This window comes from Zootoca vivipara, chromosome 3 (genome assembly GCF_965207765.1).
Source record: "Zootoca vivipara chromosome 3, rZooViv2.hap1.1, whole genome shotgun sequence".
In the NCBI taxonomy this organism is placed as follows: domain Eukaryota; kingdom Metazoa; phylum Chordata; class Lepidosauria; order Squamata; family Lacertidae; genus Zootoca; species Zootoca vivipara.
In genome coordinates this window covers 8,441,283-8,462,522 of record NC_142586.1, presented here as the reverse complement: position 1 = coordinate 8,462,522, position 21,240 = coordinate 8,441,283, and the positions used below count along the sequence as shown (strand labels likewise).

The window sequence follows — 21,240 nt, the reverse complement described above, 5'->3', positions numbered from 1 at the left end:
TTTTTAGTTGATCAAAAGGTTTTTAATTAGCTAATCTAGCCAATTAATAAACTAAATATTGCAGCTGTACTTATATTCATATCAGACATTATAATGACACAAAGAAAACACACAACTCCAATAGGATTACTGGTATTTGGTGAAACATACCGTAATAATGGTGTAAGAACACATCACATATGACACTAAGGAATTCTCCCTATTAAAATGGGTTTGTCTTTCATAGAAACCGACACAGTGATAACTTCCACCCAGACAGAGAATTGGTACTCAAATGAATGACTGTTTTTTAAAGAAAGCGTATTTTAAAAGGGCAGCTGGCAGAATAGCTCTCAGAATAGCTGGCAGAATTCCTCATAGCTAGGCAAAAGCAGACAAAAATAGCAACATCATGGAGCTGAGAATCAAACAATGAAAGGAAGGAAATCTGAGTTCACAATGCTTATTGTCTTAACATTCAGCACAAAGCAACACGCTGGTGTCTACATTTTTTATAATACAGATTAATCCTTCCTGTGAAGAAAGTTTATAGGCAAAAATACCCAGGAAGATTTCCCCCCTGAAATGTAGGCACTTTCAAATTGAATTATTCAGTAGTAACTGGAAAGGGCAAACACGCTTTGTATCGTGTTATGTTCACACCAGTGATCTTCTTCTAACACTACTGAAAACGTAATTGCTTTGGAGTTGCAGATACAAAGTCCATAGTAAAAATGGAATAGGGGAAAATGTACTAAGCAAACAGCCCGTTTTGTGCTCTGTCTACTCTTGCAAGTAGGTCACAATAACATCCCCACCTTTCCTGAAACACTTAACTGCCTTCCTCTGTAATTTAACAGCACAAGGTTTCTAGTGTATCAAATCTGTCCTCTTAAGAAAAAAGTTTCAAATTAGTCCTCTGCATTAATTATCCCACACGACCTGCACACAGTTGTAACATAACGTAATCTATGCACACTTTTATGGTCCCCTTTCTTCCTCTTTCCACATAGGGCCCACCGCCACCTCAGGAAATGTTTGTGCACCATCACAAGGTCAACTGGGCAAAAGGTAGATCATTTGGCTTCTTTTTGTCCAGACTACAATGTGCCAAGCATATTTGAATGGAGGGGAAGACAGAGCTAACATATCATTAGCTCTGTGTGAGAAATAAATTTGGGTAGAATCTCAAGCCTTCTACAGAATCATCTCTGCAAAGTTGGCCCATCTTTTCAGCTAGAAGCAGCCTAGAAAAAGAAAAAGAAGGACTTGTGTTACTTTTAATAGATGTCTTGAGCTATTAAAAATGAAGGAAAATTTGTTGTTTGTTAAGTTTACCTTTCTTTAGCTAAAAGTACAGACATTCCCACGAGCTTTGCAAACTCTTCTGCTGTAAGAGATCCCTTTTCAGAGACCTAATAGACAAAAATGATAAAATAAAAGCTTTGCATGGGTAATTCCACAGTGAACAACATACCGTTTGTAAACTTATTTACATAACATTTTGTGTTAATTCAATGTTCATTGAAGTTCAAATAATATTAGCTATTTATGTGTTAACTGAATTGATCTTCCCTACAAAAATAACCAAGAAGTAGATATAGCTTAAATGCTTTATTTTCATCGTGTTTCAAAAGATGTGACTGATACAACAGTTTTGCAACCTCACAAATTTATTCTAAACTTCAGGCAATTATACATACACAGGCACACACACTTTAACAGGTAGAGAGGTCTGTACATGGCATGTAATCTATAATATGCAAGAGCCATAATGGTCTCTCTTTCTCTTTCTCTCTCCCTTTTAAACTAAGTGTAAACAGAGCATCCATGGTATGGTGATCTAGTACAATTGTGGTTCCAATTATACACTGTCCCAAAGACAGATATGGATCTCACATGTTATAAGGAACACTGCTTGTGCCTATGTGTGCACATTTAGTATCTGCTAAATGACGAAGGGATGGAGAGTGCTGGATTTTGATTAGGGAGCCCTGGATTCAAATCCTTGTTTGGCTATGATGGTCTCTTTGTGGCCCTGAGAATGCCACCACCTCTCACCTTAACCCATTTCTCGGGTTTGTGGTAAGACAAAAGGTAGGATAACCTCATATACCACGAGCCATAGCTCCTTACAGAAAATATGATGGAACAATTTATCTTCACAACATGTGAAGCAGCGGTCAATTTTTTCAGTCCCTCCCCTCCCCTCCAGTAACAGGAAGTCCTTTGAAGTAGGCATGTGTCCCTAACCTGCAGGTCAAATACCAGGCCTTTCCTGCTTAGCAAACATTTAGTTAGGATTTTAGAAACTTCGGGTAAAAACCTGCACTGGAAATCTGCTGCTGAAAGTTCGTAGAATTCAGCAGAAGCCCTACGACACTGGAGGAAGGCAAGATAGCCTGCTCCTGCGACAGATATCCCAGCAGAACTTTCTCAGTATGCCTGCAGAGCCATCCCACCAGCAAAGATACACAAGGGGTCATGGCTGCAGGGTGAGAACACATGTACCATATCCTATACTCTTTATATGCACCGGCACACTCATTTTGCCACCAGAATCACAGAACTGGCAAGGGTATCGGGAGGCCATCCTGTCCAACCCCTGCTCAAAGTAGGGGTTGACATGAAAGGGAGGTGCTGGGGCTTTGCAGCCTCTTGCGGGGCAGGATCAACACAGTCAGTTTAGTAGGGTAGGAGAGCTGGGGGGGGGGGAATTCACATCTGGCAAACAATGTGCCTCTTTGGTTTCATTTAGTACATGGGGAGACGAGTCTAAAAGCCCAGGACACAAATTTTCACAGCCCTCTAGCAGCTATAGTGGCTCATTAACCAGCAGTAATGTATCTAGCATTAACTCTGGAAGTGCTGACCAAACAAAGTGTTGACACTTGATTCTGATCGAACTAAGCTTCCTAGAGCAAAATATACACCAGGAACAAGGGACGAAAACTGCAGAAAATTACCCATCTTTTGCATAAAGGCAGGCAATGGGAATACAGAGACAAGAGATCTGTCTTGACTGTATCCAGCTATGCTGAGCTTGAAGCAGGTGGTGTCTATTCTTCTGACATGTAAAAATGTGTGGGTCTTGGTGCATGTGTGATTTACAAAAGGAAACAGGACATAGATTTGAAGCTTGGTGACAACAACAGAAAGCATCACTGTTTCTTTAACGGATTGCTTGAGAAAATAAAACGTTTACATACTGTCTCTAAGGCAGAAGCCACCATCTCTTCTTCATTGTGGGACTGCAGCTCAATCACCATAACGCCGCTGTCGAATATACGCAGCCTAAACTCGAGACGAGGAAAAATACAAACCTTAACTAGAAGTCTGTAGCCAAAGAATTGGTTGATTAGCTCAAATTGATAAGTAAAATTTATTCCCATTTACAACTCCCCCCAGTGCTTTATTCATATCTCCATCCTGCTTTTCTTTGTCCTACTTCCTTTCACCATCCTGTGGCTTAAGGAGCCCTCCTAAGACTCCTTGCCCCATCCATCCCCATAGCACAAAGAGATGTGAGGACTTTCATTCCAGATTCCCCACACCTGAAACTAGCTCAGGCACCCCCAAACTTCGGACCTCCAAATGTTTTGGACTACAATTCCCATCATCCCTGACCACTGGTCCTCTTAGCTAGGGATCATGGGAGTTGTAGGCCAAAACATCTGGAGGGCCGCAGTTTGGGGATGCCTGAACTAGCTCCTCTAGTCACATTAACACAATATTTAAAGCACACTGCTCCCACCAAAGAATGCTGGGAGCTGTAAACTGTGATCTTTGCATGAAGGGCAGTAAAGGAATTTAATAAACAACAACAACAATAACCAGTAGTTTACCGCTCACATTCCTCCAACTCCCAGCACCCTTAAAAATTACAGCTTCTTTGGGGGAAGTAATGTGCTTTAAATGTACAGTGTGGATGAGACCCACTCCCTTCCTCAGGATATTGTTTAAAATATATAAGAGCAAGGTAGTAAAGAACTGATTCTCTAGCCTGGTGTGGTTTCTGCAATCCTGAGTGCGCAAGGAAACAGCGCTGTCAACTATTTACTTTGAATCAGATCCCCATTCACTGCTGAATAGGGGCTTCTTGGTAGTGGTGCCCGCCCTGAGGAACGCCCTCCCATCAGATGTCAAGGAAATAAAGAACTATCTGACTTTTAGAAGACATCTGAAGGCAGCCCTGTTTAGGGAAGCTTTTAATGTTTGATGTTTCATCATGTTTTTACTACAGTGGTAACCTTGGTTTACAACCATAATCCGTTCCGGAGGTCCGTTTGTAAACCAAAACAGGTTGTAACCTAAAGCACGCTTTTGCCAATGGGGCCTCCAAAAAACTTTTGTTCGTAATCCAAAACAAAAATGGCTTGTAATCCAAAAAGAGGTTGCAAACCGGGACACGCACTTCCGGGTTTGATGTGCCTGTAATCCAAGACGTATGCAAACCAAGATGTATGTAAACCAAGGTACCAGTATTTTGCTGGGAGCTGCTCAGAGTGGTTGGGGAAACCCAGCCAGATAGGCAGGGTATAAATAATAATAATAATAATAATAATAATATATTATTATTATTATTATTATTATCATCATCATCATCATCACCACCACCATCATCATCAAGTGGCAAGAAGAAAGACTTAACTCCATGACCTTCAGAAATGTAGATATGCGCCCATACTACTTGAAAACTACAGCTCACATTTACCTGCTGGGTTTTTCAAAAAATTAGTTGGTATGGATGAGGAAAACACCAAACCTTAAGTGGACATTTGACAGAAGATAGCATAACTGCAGCCATGTGCCTGGTTGCTTTGTGCTACGTCTTGGTTCCAAAGTCTGCATATTGGAAGGAGGATGGGGAAACAAGCCCCATCGCACCATTTCCGGGGGATAGGGGAGGGGGGAAGATGAGTTAGAATTAAATTTTAAAGGATTCTCACCTGAGAGGTAATTTTAGTGCTTCCAACATCTTACACGCATTTACTAGATCTTCAGGCGAGAGCAGCTAATGGGGTGAGAACTCAGTTACATTAATCACATTGCAAGCATGTCTTACCCTCACAGTTGCCTCTTAGAACCCGCTCCCCTTTTTGCATTGTTGTGTGAATACAGAAGCAGTAAAATACATCAGTGTCAATTCAAATATGAATAGTGCTTACAGGTATTAACAATCCCTACCCCTCCTTCAATTCGCAATATGTAAATCCTAAGAAATAATGAAGGTAACCACACATGGAGGAGTGGTTCGTACATGTTAATCATGTGGATATTTAGACCTGAAAATACAGTCATAGGAATTGTCTCTGAGTCAAACTACACATTAGGGAGTATAGCGGTCTCATAGGACAAAGGCCCCTAATAATTTGAAACGCACATTTATTTGGTTTCAATGTTTTGCTGGCATTCTGTAACATGACAAATACCAGTGACCTCATAGCACACACCAAGCATGGGAAACCCGTGACCCTCCAAATGCTGCTAAACTACAACTCCCATTGCTCCTAGTAAACATGGCCAACAGATGGGGATGATGGGAATTGTAGTCCAACAGCACCTGAAGGGCTGCATGTTCCTCACTATTGGCCTAAACAGTCACCAGTCTGTTGAGCTCGAATCAAAGAAACCCACACACATACTTTGCTAATAAAGTTTTACTGCAGCGATGGCAGAACACACTGAATGCTATTTAGCTTATGTTTCAAGCCAAGTTGCGTATTATGTGCTAGTCTTGTAGGTCTCATAATTTGAAATGCACTCAACTGCTCTCGCTCTCTGTGGACTTATCTGGCTGCTCTGCAATGCAATGCAATGCAAGACATCTGTGCAATTCAGAAAGTATTCCTTTTGGCACTTGCTTGCTAGTCACTCTGCAAGAAATAAAGCTGACAGTACTTCTGGCTCTCATGCAACAGGCTTCAGCTATTTAAATAGCAAAACTTTTAAACCTTCTCTTCCCAATCTGTTTTGCTCACTCACTCCACATATTTTTTAAAATTTATTGACATCCATCTCCATGCCCTCAGAACATAACTGTGCTTAAGGTATTTTACAAGCCTTCATTTTACTTCAAAAAATCTAAAAACTGTCCATTGCTTTACCATGGAATCTTGCAAACTCGATGCAAGGTCCAGTCGACCTCCAGATGTTGCTGGAACTCCCATAATCCCTGATCATTAGCCATCCTGGCCAGAGTTGATGGGAGCTGGAGTCCAAGAACATCTGGAAGGTCAAAGGTACGCCCGCCCCCGCCTTAATGCCTTCAAGACATCCCCACTTCATTGTTCTGTAGCACATTATTGGATGGAATTTACTATGGAAAATTATCCTATCTTGTTAACATTATTTTTATAATGTTCTTTTAAAGAAAATGGGAACAGCTAGACACCAAAGGAAAGAACTATTTCCCCATCCCCTACAGAAACTTTATTTCGGTTTTGGCTACTTGGAGAAGCCTTAAGTTGATCAAGCCAGTTTTCTCAGAATGCAACAAGGCAATTGTTCCTCACCTCCAGGCCTCGAGCACGATTCACCAAGCAATAAACCTCTGTGAGTGACATTATTCCTCCCCGCTCCTGTGGACACAATATTGGTTGGTAAGAGAGAACCAATTTAGAACATCCAGCCTCCTGCCTCTAAGTCTAAGTAAATATGATTGGCTAGTTGACAACATCAACATGCCCAAGCAGAAGACATATCTGGAAATGCAAATGGCACAGAAGCTGCAGTAAACATAGTCCTAGAAATTTGTCAGTAATTTCTAAAAGGTCATCTTCTTTTTCTATTTGACACAGCTCCAATGATTTAAGGGCCTGCTTCACATCTTACCTGCAAACAATTAAGCCAATGTGCAGGGGGGGGGAATCACAGATGCTTCGCACCTTTTTCCTTCTTGCTACTGCTGTGCCCCTAAGCCACGGCATGGCTTGGCATCATCCAAACCTAGATTTGTGGTTAGCCTTCCGCAAACAAATGACAATGTTAAGCCAAGAATCTTGGTTAGAACATGTGGTTTGTTTGGAGAAAGCTAAGCTAGGACCCTGGGTTTGGATGAAACACAAAACCAAATCATGGCTTAGTTCCCAGCAGCATGGTAGAAGCAGGGGAGGAGTGAAGTTCCTGTGATTTTTCACTCTATGCAACAGCACAATGCATGTTCCCTTTTCAACCGTAGTTAAGCCTACCATAATTTAAGGTGATGTACAAACACTGCCAGTGTGGATCTCCTGTGTACTCGGCAGTGGTTACAGAGGCAAATAATGTAGCTTCTGAGCAATTTCCTAGTTCTCCTTCAACATCCATTTTACTTCTTTATCAACTAAGAATTCTACCACATGACTGGTTTTCAACCTCTGAAGAATTTTAATTCCTTAATATTACACACACACACACACACACACACACAGCCCTTTGCTCCACAAATTCCATACTTCTTTTATTGCCAATCTGCATTTATTTTGCCAGGGTTTGTACTCTATTTGCTGCCTTCATTTGGGAAATATTTTCACCTATTCAAAGATGCGGTCTTTCACCTCCTTGTTTAAACCTGTTTGCATCCTTTAATCATTTAAAAAGTATTTCCTGTTTCTTACTTGGTGTGTGAACAAAACATGGTATATTCTCTATTACAAAAAAGCATCAGAATCAAAATGGACTGGAAAAAATTATACTGTGGCACCTATTGTTTAAATCTCCTCACAAAGGAGTATCACCACTGAAGAAAGTCCACATTTCAAAGAAGCATATTAGCAATCATTCTGATTCAACAGAGCATGTAGAGAGATGTCAGGGCGACATGTGCTGAGCCCCTACTTTTAAAAACCTAAACTGTTGATCACCATATGGTGAGGAAAAGGAACTGTTTCCATCCCTCATTCCTCCTCATAAAACAGCTGATACGGTGGATTTTTGCTTTTAAAAAATAAGGCTGTGCACGCACAATCATGTTAGATGAGGCTGAGAAATTGCACACACAGCACTGATTTATGCCTGCTTCTATGCATTGTCAGCCGCTGTTGCCTGTGGGTCTTACTGCTAAAAAAGTTGTGGAAATTTCATTGCGAAATGCAAGATCTGCTAGTTTGGAATGCTAACTAAAAGAAATGCCAACTTTGTTTTGTGTCGTTTTAAAACTGGATGTGCGTGAGTTGCCTACTAGTGTGCCCTTCTAACACAGTCCTATTATTTAATTCCCCAAAGATTTAAAATGTGCCCCTGATTAATCTACGAACTGGATAGAATAAGGCCTTTGGTCATAATTTTGATCAAGTGTGTTATGGCTACAATCCTATGCATACATTTGTTTAGTAGTTTCTGACTCTTCGTTTAGTCGTGTCCGACTCTTATGCATACATACTTAGTCCAAAGTAAGTATGCACAGGAATATAAAATATGCATAGTAAATATGAAATAAATTAAGATTCCTGAGTGCCTTACCTCTAAAGGTGCCTGTAAAATGCCAGCTAATTGCTTTGCCAGTTGCATATGGAAATGTGTTCCAGATCCATGGGTTTCCCTGGTGACTGGATTAGCTATGCCCATGCTCAACAGGTATGATTTAAACCTGATCGTCTGTGGAAATAGGAGAGGGTGGGAGGAATAACAAGATGGGTTAAGATGCCATATTCTTAACAAACAAATGCATCCAAGATAGATGAACAAACATAGGAAGAGCCTGCTGGATCAGGCCAGTGCCCCATCTAGCCCGGCATCCTGTTCTTGTAGGGTCGAATCCAAATAGCGTTAAGGCAAACATTCCATCAGAGCAAGGATTTCTCCTACCACAATGGAAGTGTAACACCCTCTCCCCCATCCCGTATGCACCCTAAATCTGTTCTAGGGCTTCTCTCAACCCTCTGGAGCGAATCTGGGATGTGCAGGACACAAAACATAGCCAACAGCCTCATCCTCCACACTTATCTAATACTCTTTTAAAGGCATCCAAGTTGGTGGCCATCGCTTCCGCCTGTGGGCACAGTTTGCCCATCCTCAATCTTGCAACATTCAGCTTCACCAGATTTTCCTAAGTTCTAGTGTTATGAGGGGGACCAGGGAACTGATCTTTATCCCCTTTCTCTATATCAGGCATCATGTTATGCAGTCGTATGCAAATGTTGTAACCTTTCCTCGTATGCGAGTTGTTTCATTCCCTAGGACAGAAGTTCTAGAAGTACTAGGAAGTTCCTAATGTACTAAAACAGGGAGATAACTGAGGAGTCATAGGTCTGCCAAAATTATGACCTGTGCTACATTCCCCATCTCCGCTCAGGTTCACTCTTAAAATTCCCCAAAGAAAATGAATGCACCTGTCATACCCCTTGCCCAGCAAAGAACAGGTGCTATTTTTAGGAGGCCAAGCGAAGAAAGGCTTGGGAGTAGGAAATGGCTAGCATGTAGAGAAAGTGGGTGCCGACAGCATTCCCCAAGTAGGAAAGATGATGCTGTGGATTGCCAAGTCACCTTTTCCTCACCTACAAAAGACTGCTCTCCTGGAAATCAATCTACTTGCAAGGAAGACCCTCAGCCAGCCAATTCCCAAGGCAGCTAGGAAATATTTCTCCTGAGACTATTCTTACTATAGATTTTTATAAAATCAGAATACAATAGAATAGAATAGAATAGAATAGAATAATTTATTGGCCAAATATCAACCATACTTGGAATTTTGCTTCAACTACATTGCAGTGTAAAGAAAAAACATACCTCAAACACTATTCCCCTCACAATTCCATGTTCGGGAAACAGCCAATAAATTAAGCACCAATGCCAGCATTATTGTGAGCGAGCGAGAGAAGATTGTAGGTTCATGTGCATGCTTACTTTCAACTATAGGTGAGGTTGTGTGTATGGATGGGGCAAAGCACTGCAGTGAAGTTTCAAAGAACACCAGCATTTGTTATGCCGTATTACCAATTCAAAGTTGGAGAGCATTATATACATTATCATGGCAACTTAAGTCCGTGTTTCTCAGAGTGCGTTGGTGCCTAGCGCATTAAAATATTAACTGACCTCATCTTCGGTGATGTCACCTTGCTTTTCTTTGATCTTGTTAGCAATCGATTTGGACAATTCCACCATTTCCTTAGCCTATCAAGACACAGCATAGAGACAAGACACAGCTGTTGAAGACAGAACACTTCGCCATGAGCCTCTGGGGCAGAATCAAGCTTTGAGGGGTTTCCACGCAGGACATCTTGCAGATTTAATCAAGGGCACTTCCAGACTTCAGGGCACTTCAGGTAGGATTCAGTCACAACCTAACCAATTCTGGCGGCACAATTAGATTTGATTGGGTAGTCTTCCACAACAAACCCACTTCTCCAAAAAGTTGGATTTTTTTTTTGCCACAAGGAAATGTACTGGAACATGTGAAGTAACACTTCCTTTGACATAACATCCAATCTCCCTGCAAACAAATCAGGATGAAAGCTCAATAAATAGACTGTCTGGAAGTCCCCCAACTATTAGCACAAGGTGATAGCTAGAGAAAGGGACCCTCTGGACTCAGTCTGAGCGTTCCTTCTCTCACAAATGTAACACTAATCATTAGTGTAGGAAGATTCAATCATGACCTCAATTATTATTTGCTATGGGATGGGGTGGAGTCTGAGCCACTTAGAAGCAGGTCCTTCAGACACCATCACATGTTATCTGCAACATTCAGCAGGGCATGCTCAACTATCTGCTTACTAATGGTTCTGTAGATGGGGCCTAGCCAATTTAAATTCAGAGAGGTAAAAAGTGATACATTACCTTTTCCATTAGCTTGCTGAGGTCTTCAAAAGCCTGCAATAATCAGACACACACTTGGTAATGTTTTCCTCACTTATAGAAAGACAGACTCATTGCAATATTTCTTCATCCACTGCCTTTCCTCCAAAATCAAAGCCCTGAAAATAATTCTGATTTCTAGCATTTTAAGACCATGTGCTTCAAAACTGTAATTAAGAAGATTCTAGTCCTGTGCTTTGTAACCTGAGCAGACTGTTTCTGTATAAATAGCATGCTGTGTGTTAAGAGGTCCTCATCTTCCAGATAAGAGGGTAGGGTAATTTTAAGCCAAGGGTTGGCAGTAAATGACCTTTAATACTCAGATTTCAAAAGCTTGTACTTATATGACAATAAAGATATCTTATCTTTTCTTATTTAAATATTTATAGTCATTTTCTCTCTTAGGCAAGGCTAATTAATAAAGGAAATTACCATGTATGGTATCTATGAGTTCCCTGAAGAGAAGGCAGGTAAGAAATGTAATAAATAATTACAGTTGTATACCCATATAACTGGAGTTCTCTGGGCACTTTGCAGACCATAAAAAAATACAATATGAAGCAACATGATAAACAACACTAAAACTTAATTGGGCGGGAATTAAAACAGCTAAAGCCAACACTGGTATTGCAAACACTTTGAAACCATGAACTGCAAACATAAACCTGACATCTCATCAAAATCTGGAAGCATTTAACAAGACATTATTGCATGCAACATTGCCTCCCCAATTATTTACCAAATTCACTATTCTAACCTAATGGAAATGACCAAACCTTTATCATCTTATGCATGTTGTCAGTAACACGCAGAAAAACAAGCCAACAAAGAGAGAAAAACAGATCTAGATAAATAAAGGGCTTGCTGTAAATAATCCTTTCCCTGTCTAATTGATTCATGCCCAAGTACAAAGGAGAATGTGCACACACCTAACAGGAATTTCCTCAGAAAAACAAAGAACTAAGGGAATGAATTGTTATCAGCAGCAACCAGCAGGTGCAGGAAACCCATTCTGTACCGCAGGGCACAAGTTCTGAAATAAGCTGATTGGTAACTGCAAAGCAGATTTCCCTATGTTTTCAACATCCACAATTTGATTTCTTTCATCCTCTGATAAGCAGAGTGGAAGAGAACAACACAGGGGCACAGAAAATTGCCTAATACTAAGTCAGAACCCTGGTCCCATCTAGCTCACTATTGTCTACCCTGACAGGCAAACTCTTGTGGATTTCAGACAGGGCTGTCTCCCAGCCCTACCTGCAGCTGCAGGTTATTGAACCTAGAATCTTCTGCATGTAAGGCAGATTTCTCTACTGGTGGCACAAGGAAATTGGCTGCTTCTGCTGCAAACAGTAGCCTCACGGCTCTTCCTCCACCAGCCCTCCCTGATACCACACAGTTAAAGAGAACATGTCGCATGTCTGCTTAGAGACCTTTGAAATATTAGTAAATATAGAAACGCTTGGAAATAAATAAATAAATAATCATTGTGCTGTAAGATGACCCTTTCCCAATCTACTTCATGGGATGAAGTGTAGTGGAAAGGAGGTGGAAAATGAACAGCAACACACCACCTTATAATGCACCTTCTTTTACTACATGAGGTGGGGGAAGACCAGCAGGAAACAAGGGGCTGCTATATTGTTCAGCTCCACCCTAAATTTTTATGTGCCTGTTGTAAAAAGAGGAGAGTAAGTAAATCCCTATAAAAACAATAGAGATCAATTTGTTGCAGTAAACAATAAGGAGTGACAATGATGTGGGTATAATCGTCTTGTTCTGAAAACAAGGAAATTCTACCGCCAGAAACAAAAACCACAATAGCCAGAAGTGATAAACAAAAACAAGCTGTTACAAATACCAGGAAGCAAATTATTAGGAAAAAGAAACCCTCATGTTTATAGAATTACCAATCCTCCTCCTTCCTTCTACCCCTTGCCATTAGATCGGCTACATTCATATGGCCTTAAATGGCTCTTTGTTTTTCTAACCCAGGCATCCCCAAACTTTGGCCCTCCAGATGTTTTGGACTACAATTCCCATCTTCCCCGGCCATTGGTCCTGTTAGCTAGGGTTCATGGGAGTTGTAGGCCAAAACATCTGGAGGGCTGCAGTTTGGGGATGCCTGTTTTAACCCTTAGAAAATGCTTTTGGGTCTCTTTGGACAATTGGAAAAGCCTGCATTTTTTTCTCTGCATACAACATTTTGAGTCAGCCAGGCCTGATTCAATGATACCATGGCAATACTTTTGTCCAAAGCAATGGAGGAGGAAATGATTGCTATATAGCAGGCATAGGCAAACTCGGCCCTCCAGATGTTTTGTGACTACAACTCCCATCATCCCTAGCTAACAGGACCAGTGGTCAATGATGATGGGAATTGTAGCCTCAAAACATCTGGAGGGCAGAGTTTGCCTATGCCTGCTATATAGGTTTGACCAGGCACCCCCAAACTTCGGCCCTCCAGATGTTTTGGACTACAATTCCCATCATCCCCGACCACTGGTCCTGTTAGCTAGGGATCATGGGAGTTGTAGGCCAAAACATCTGGAGCGCCGCAGTTTAGGGATGCCTGGGTTTGACTCTCTATAAAAATTATTAATGGACATAAGCCCTGTGATGCTGAGGCTGGAATGCGCAAAACTCAAGGAGCAACACAGCAAGACAGTGCAGCTTCTAAAACAGAGCTTTGCACACTGTGGTTTGTGACACATTAGTGTGCCGGCTGCACTGTGTAGCTGTGTTGCACAAACGCTCCCTGCATTCCTTCTGGGGCTAGAAAGGGATTAGTAAACTAAATTACTGTGTTGTGAAATGATGAATGTCTAAAAAGTGTGTCAACCAACATGAAAAGTTTGGAAAGCTCTGCTCTAAAATATAGAACATTTAAAAGTGGTGTGAAAGACACAGTTACACCACAGGCACTTATATGTGATGCTTAAATGGGCATGTTGCACACAGCTCTCACTATTGCAACTGATGCACTGGCCAGAGGAAGAATGGCATATTTTATTACTTGATAATATAATTTCTATACCGCTTAATTTATTAAAACTATCTCTAAGCAGTGGACAGAAAACTGAAGCAACAAAAGACAACTTAAACTAACGTTAACTTAACTTTCCCAAATAACAAATTACGCTATGCAAGCACTGGAGGAAAAGAATTTTTCCACAAAAGAAGCATTCACTTCATGTTAAGACACCTATATCTTGTGCAACAGCTGCGTAAAAAGTGCAATAGCTGCATTTGTAGAGGGGGATACATCCTTTGCAAAAGCCCGTAAGCACTGGTCCTATTTTAAAATTATGTATTGTAAAATATATAACACATTTGGCTCCCAAACACAATGACTGTGATTCAAAGATATTTACAGACTTTCCCTATCAGCAGCTTCCAACGACTCAAACAGTTAAAAAAAAAATCTGCACATGAAATTCCGATATTACTCACCTCGGAAATATTTTTATCCATCTCTTTTCTTCTTTCTTCTAATTTTCTCTCGATACCTACAATTCCTGCAGCTCTTATTCTTCCTGTCTGGAAAAAAAAGCATCAAAAAATGGGTTATGAAGGAAGTGCTTAGAGTTCCCTCCTTTTGGAAACAAGTAAAGTCTGTGCCTGCCTTATAACATCTGTGAGTTCAGGGACATGGGGTGTATTTAGAAACAACCTGGGGAGCCATCGGGGGGGGGGTAACAAGGCCCGCCTCCCCCCAAAAAATTTAGGCTGGCCACATGACCTGGAAGCTATACGCCGGCTCCCTCGGCCAATAATGCGAGATGAGCGCGCAATCCCAGAGTCGGTCACGACTGGACCTAATGGTCAGGGGTCCCTTTACCTTAAATGCAAAAATAGCCAATTTTAATTAAGATTGTGGGGTGTGGGAGAGAGTGTTATATAATAAAACAGTTGCATAAAGTAAAAAAGAATATGTATTGAAATGCTTATTTGAAAGCAGAGGTCCAATAATCAAAACCTGCATAAACACCTGTGAGCCTCTGGTAACATCAATGGTCTGAGAAGCAGGCATGTTCTCCCACCTCCGCTGAGTCATTTCTTCCGATAGCCTTCTGTAGAACTGTGCAGAGGTTTGAAAAAGAAAGGAGGCAAGGTAATTCCAAGGATGCAAAGAAATCAATTTAAATATATTTCATATTTTCTTTAAAAAAGCAATTTCATAAAAGTAATTTCTCAAAGCTACAAATATGTAACGGACTGAATTTTAGTGCATCACTGATCTTTACAGATCTCAAAAGTTTAGCAGTCCATACCAGCATGTTATAAGCAAGACACAATAGTAATAAACAGTAATACCCATATAACGATTTTTTTCTTTTACCCATTTAAGTCTTCCAAAACTTTCATTTTAACTATGCTGAAAGTTCCCAGACTTTATCTTTACACAAATGAAATTTTAAAAAACCCAGCCCAATATCATCTCACCCATCAGGCTAAAAATACATATATACCTCAATCTGTCCATGTTCTTTGAAAGAAAGTTTGATATACGAGTATTTACTACTCTGGAAAGGGCCAGGCTCCTTGTTGGAAGGTACTGGATGAAGATGAACCACTATTTTCGCACTGAAGAGATGGGAAGAGGAAGACAGAGAAAATCTATATGTGCCCTGTAGTTATAAAAAAGCAAGGCCGGTTCCTAAATATTAACAAATGTAGATTTTATGTAGTCTTTTATCATGGGCAAACAATATAACCAGTTGAATGTAATATAACATATTTCTTATAAATTTTCAATAATTCACTTGGTTGTTAAGAATTTTAAACATCAAATAGTTTTCAGAATACAGTATTTAATCTCCCTCTCTATATATAAAACAGGAGATTAAAGGCAGACAAAAAGGAACTTATAGAACTGCAGAGTTGGAAGGGACCCTGAGGGTCATCTAGTCCAACCCTGTACAATGCAGGAATCCCAATTTAAGCATACACCCTTGTGCAAATTAATTGAAACAAACAGTGTAGTTTATTGTACAAAACTCATATATACACATACAAAACTCACATATACGTACATTAGTAGCGGATATGACCTCCGCTATTTTTAAACAGCATTTGAACATAGTTTGGCATGGAGTCTACTAGTTTTGAACAGTCACTGCTAATTTCTGGATCCCTGTACAAGACTTGAATCATCGCCACCAAGGGAGTGTTTCCTCTGCCCTGCCCTACCTGGTTCCAGCAAGAAGCAGTACCATCACAACTCGGAGGGCAGTGCAGCAGTTGCGCACTGTCACTGCTTTTCACACTGTGCAAAGGTAAATGCTGATATTTTTTACAAGATGCTTTGATGGCCACTGGGACGTGGGTGGCACTGTGGTCTAAACCACAGAGCCTAGGGCTTGCCGATCAGAAGGTCGGCGGTTCGAATCCCCGCAACGGGGTGAGCTCCCATTGCTCGGTCCCTGCTCCTGCCATCCTAGCAGTTCAAAAGCATGTCAAAGTGCAAGTAGATAAATAGGTACCGCTCCAGCAGGAAGGAAAATGGCGTTTCCATGCGCTGCTCTGGTTCGCCAGAAGTGGCTTAGTCATGCTGGCCACATGACCTGGAAGCTGTCTGCGGACAAACGCCGGCTCCCTCGGCCTATAGAGCGAGATGAGCGTGCAACCCCAGAGTCATCTGCGACTGGACTTAACGGTCAGGGGTCCTTTTACCTTTACCTTGATTACCACTAATAGAAAAGCTGCAATGCTCACGGAAGACAAACATGTCAAGCTCCCTGGACTAAGTAGCCAGCACTACTAGAGGCTACTGCAACAGGCTGATCAATTCAACTTTTATGTCCATCCTTCACAAGCAGACCCAAGGTGGGTTACATGTATCGTAGAACAAATTAGAACAGGAGCGTCTCCACCCGCATCTTTCGGTACCAGACACTGAGGTTCAGCTCCAAGGTCCTTCTGGTGGTTCCCTAATTGCGAGAAGTGAAGTTACAGGGAACCAGGCCAAGAGCCTGCCATGTGGAATGCTCTCCCGTCAGATGTCAAGGAGATAAAACAATTATATGACTTTCCAAAGACATCTGAAGGCAGCCCTGTATTCCACAGGGAGGACGCCACTGCCAAGAACCCCACTCATCCTTGAATAAGGTTCTAAGAAAGGGAAATAAGGATGCATTATGGATTGGATGCTTGTGAAATACTGAATATTCAAAATAACTCAGGCAAGCAACTGTCCCCAACATAACAGATTTTGCTACAAACACACAGTATACTACCTTTTTCCTATCCCGGCTGCTTGTTCTTCAATGAAGATAATTTGGGAAAGAGGAATAGCCATACAACATTCCTAAAAGGAGCAACAGAGAGAATAAAAACAAAGGGATTTTGATTGAATCCTGCTGTTATTGTAAGGCTGTAGAACAGGCACCCCCAAACTCGGCCCTCCAGATGTTTTGGGACTACAACTCCCACCATCCCTAGCTAACAGGACCAGTGGTCAGAGATGATGGGAATTGTAGTTCCAAAACATCTGGAGAGCTGAGTTTGGGGGTGCCTGCTGTAGAACCACAACATTCTTTTTGTACTAAGTTCTACACTGAAGCATTTCATGTGTAAAATTCTTGCCATTCTAGACCATTTTTGCTACTCTTGTACACAGGTATGTGGAGAAAAAAGCTCCCACGAATATGAAATAACAGCAAGACATCACTCAAAATAACACATATATTTTTTGCCTAAGTTATCCTGCAAGTATAAACTGCTTTTCACTGTTTGGGGTGTTGAAACTGCAAACATTTTTGGGCTTATTAACACCTCCAGTTTAAATCTCTGTAGCTCAGATTACATAGATCCAATTTATTTCATCATTTCTACAGTTGTAATCCTTGCTAATTTTATTCTTGAAACTAATTTTTTCAAGGGGGTGTTAGTTTTGTTTGTTATTATGGTGTGTATTTTTTGTTTTTATATTATAAACCGCCCTGTGATCTTCTTATAGAAATTGAATCAATAATAGTTGCAGTGGTAGTAGTAGTAGTAGATTAGCTAAAGACAGAAAAACCCTGTGAAGAGGTAATGCTGTTGACTCACAATTCTCTCAATACTGTTCCCATACAGCTAACCAGTCACATGCTGAAAACAATAAGTCTCCCCTTGGGCTTGCACACATGCCAAACCCTCCCTTCTCCTTTAGAGAGGCTGCAAGGAGATCAGAAAATTTTCACTTTCATTTTTGATTAATCAGAATGCAGCATGTTGTCTAAAACCTAAATTGGGTAGCATTACATGCTAAGTCAAATTATGGTTTAGCATGAATACGCATGTGTGTTGGTTCATGTTTAGTAATGCCAGTCACTTTGCTTTAGGGACAGTAAAGGGAGTCAAGCCAATGTTTGGGCTTAGCACTATGTCTGAGCCCAGATTTGTGGAATGTCTTGCTCCAAAACATACCACAGGCCATAACCAAGGTGTGTTCTTACAGCTCATGGTTTGTTTGGGGGAGACAATTTGCTCACACACAACCATCACAGGCAAATAAACTTTACTGTTTTTGCATATTATATGGAAATTATAGACATGCCAGAGTACTGATACTTACATGATTTTTCTGATCTCTCCAGATCAATCTGTGCGTACTCAGAAGCAATATGCCCGTATCAAACTTTACCTGGGTAAGGAAGATATATTTCAGTTCATCTAAGTCTCATCCAGTTTTTGCCCAATACATAATTTTAAAATCATGCAGAGCACTTGCTGGACATTACTAAACACCCTGAGTGAGCACGGCATCTGTTGTTACAGAGGGGTTCACTTCTCCCTCTACTCCCCCCTCAAATCTGGAGGGCTGGATGAACTTCTAGAGCAGATTTGGTGGGCACATAGGGAGAGAGAAACTTTCCAAGTGTTCTTATGCTAAACCAAAGCATAGGAATACAGGAAAATGCCTTATACCATGTCAGCACTGACTGGCAGCTCTTCAGGAGCTACCAGCAGGTATCAGGGATCAGGCTTGGAGCAGATTGCTCTACTACTGAACCATGGCCCTTCTCCATTTGAAATTTCAATTATCAACTTTTGCTTCAGCTCCTTCTAGATTGTGCAGGTAGGCAGAACTGGTTGAAGCAAGCATGAGCAACAGGGTGGTTCTGCCTTTGAAATCTTGAAATTAGGTCAGCCATCCTCACTACCTATAATCTGTCACCTCCTGTAGCAAAATGAGAGGTGCTTCTTTTGACGTTGAAGAGGGAATTCAAGTACTATTTCCCAGGTATACCAGACAGCAAAGACTGATATGAATTAGAATGAAGTAGCTTCAATGCATATGAACCACAGATACTGTGAAATCCAAAATAAAATGAGGCAAACTGCAGTTGTTACACCTGCAGTGTGCGGTGATGAGACCTTGTGCACTTGCATTATTCCTTCATTGCCTGACTATGGATTTAAGTCAATTGACTAAGCATCCTCTAAACCAGAGGTGCAAAAGGAACAGGATAGTGAGGCAGGCAGGCAGGGAGGGACCACCTCACAGCCTGCTCCAAACAGGGCTTTCTACCACCAACTGCACTATGCAAAACATCTCAATGAGCTGCTTTGCTCTCTGACACTGTTTCAGTGTGGTTTTGTTCATTTATTCTGATTTCAAAGGTGAGAAGCTATTATTACAGTATAATAATACTGTAAAGAAAAAACTCCACATGTGATCTGTGTACAAACGCTACAGAGAAATCCAGATATTTTAGCAATCATAGCCTACTTAAAATGCAGACATGCAAAACTTTAAAAAGATGCATTGATAACCTCTGATTCAAAAACAAATGTAGAGGAATACACTGAAACGAGTACTGTAATGGGGGAGAGAGCCACAATCCGCACCCTTCTGAAACAAATTGCTTGATGCTTCCCGGTACAGTACTACAAAGCTCCATTAAATCCAAAACTATACTGTGGACACCTTGCCTAGGGATGATCAACAGTTTCAATACCCGCGACAGGTAAGAGAAATCAGCCGAAGCCCCACCAATGCTGTTGGGGGCATTTCATTTCACAGTGACTGGGAGGTGGCGGGGTTCGAACGACCGAGCAAAATACTCCCTGCAAGTAGAAAACGGAGCGGAGAGGGGCAGCAGCAACCTCTCTTCCCCTTGACACCCTAGCTTTCTAGATGCAGAGCGCCTTCCCTCGATTTTCTGGGGGAGATTTTTTTTTAATCCTCCCTAAGGCGATAAGGACCTCTAAAAGAGGAAACCTCTGCCTGCAGCCCGCTGGCAACTTCCTCTAGCCTACGCCACTGCCTTGCCTGCCTAGCTCAGGCCGGTGTCGGCTCCCAGGCTCGCCCGCCCCGCGCCACGGCCAGTTCCTCCGACCTTCTCCTCGCCGTCGTAGAGGCGGACGCCACGCTGCTGCGTGACCAGGTTCTCGTGGATATCCAGGAGGCCGTTGGTCCAGGCGAAGCGGTCCATGGCGCTTGGGCCAAGCTCTGCCTCCCTCCCTCCCTCGGCAGGCAGCGGGAATGGCGGACCCGCCCTCCGGCACCTCCCCATTTCGGAAGGGGAGCGTGAGACGGGGAAATGGGCGAACCAGAGACGAGAAGGACGCCTTGGGGCGGGCTGAGGAGGAGAGGGAACCGCGCGCGCGCGCGCACACACCCCGCCTCCACAATCAATTCCTGATTCGAGACGAAACCAAATTAGCGAAAGCAAGGCGGCTACGTAAGCCTGATCTTTATTCAAAGAAAAATAGCTGTTGGCAACAGGGTTCCCACTCACCCTCCAGATGTTTGGCCTACAACTCCCATGATCCCTAGCTGACAGGACCAGTGGTCAAGGATGATGGGAATTGTAGTCCAAAAATCTGGAGGGCCAAAAGGTTGGGGATGCCTGCTCTTAATGATCCCAACTATTCCCCTCACCACCACCTTGTTCCTGTTGTAGATTTTCACTCAGCCCTTCTTCCTTGGAGGGGAGGGGGTGCCATTTTGTTCCTTGCCTCAGGATCTGCGACCTTTACCGTTGCCAGCCCAGCCATTTTGGACTTTACAGTGAAGCAAATTGCAACACCGCTCAGGACTGCAAGGACGCGATAGGAACCAACCCAGACCCTGCCATCGTCATCAGAGGCCCTTCTTTGTGAGCCTCCTCTGCGAGACGGCCAGAGGGTGGCAACACGAGAAAGGGCCTTTTCGGTGGTTGAATGCTCTGCTCAGGGAGGCTCGCCTGCCTCCTTCATTACATATTTTCAGGCCCAGAAAAAAAAAGTATTCGCAATCTCCCAACCCCTTGGCTAATTAAACAATCTATGGCCTATTAAACTGGGTGGGTGGCTTATGTTTGCTTTTGCTCTTGCTTTCAGAGACTGTATTTTTCCATTATGGTCCGCGTATACAAATGTGATAAATAACAGTAACACCCATCTCTTTGCCCACACCCAGTTCAAAGCAAAGCCTTTTATTGCCTCAAGTGACAAGATGATTCACTCCAAACATGAAGTTTGGGGGGGGGGTGCTGCTGCATCACAAACTAC

The 21,240-nt window shown here is 42.0% G+C and overlaps 1 protein-coding gene across 1 annotated transcript; it reads right to left on the bottom strand.

Annotated features, from left to right (window-relative positions):
• VPS36 (vacuolar protein sorting 36 homolog) lies at positions 1-20,219 on the bottom strand. Its single transcript, XM_035110227.3, has 14 exons — positions 20,085-20,219; positions 18,317-18,385; positions 16,995-17,065; positions 15,228-15,342; positions 14,747-14,836; positions 14,209-14,295; positions 10,738-10,770; positions 9,994-10,071; positions 8,422-8,556; positions 6,495-6,560; positions 4,929-4,993; positions 3,189-3,273; positions 1,318-1,394; positions 1-1,226 (listed from the first exon to the last, which is right to left on the bottom strand). Exons 1-14 carry the CDS (start codon positions 20,178-20,180, stop codon positions 1,133-1,135), a joined length of 1,161 nt encoding a protein of 386 aa, XP_034966118.1. The 5' UTR covers positions 20,181-20,219; the 3' UTR covers positions 1-1,132.
• Between the last annotated feature and the right edge of the window lie 1,021 nt (positions 20,220-21,240).

Coding starts and splice junctions, on each gene's coding strand:
- VPS36 (XM_035110227.3), bottom strand. CDS start 20,180: ATGGACCGCTTCGCCTGGACCAACGGCCTCCTGGATATCCACGAGAAC. Junction 18,386..20,084: donor TCTACGACGGCGAGGAGAAG/GTCGGAGGAACT, acceptor TTCCTTACCCAG/GTAAAGTTTGATACGGGCAT. Junction 1,395..3,188: donor TGGCTTCTGCCTTAGAGACA/GTATGTAAACGT, acceptor TTTGTCTATTAG/GTCTCTGAAAAGGGATCTCT.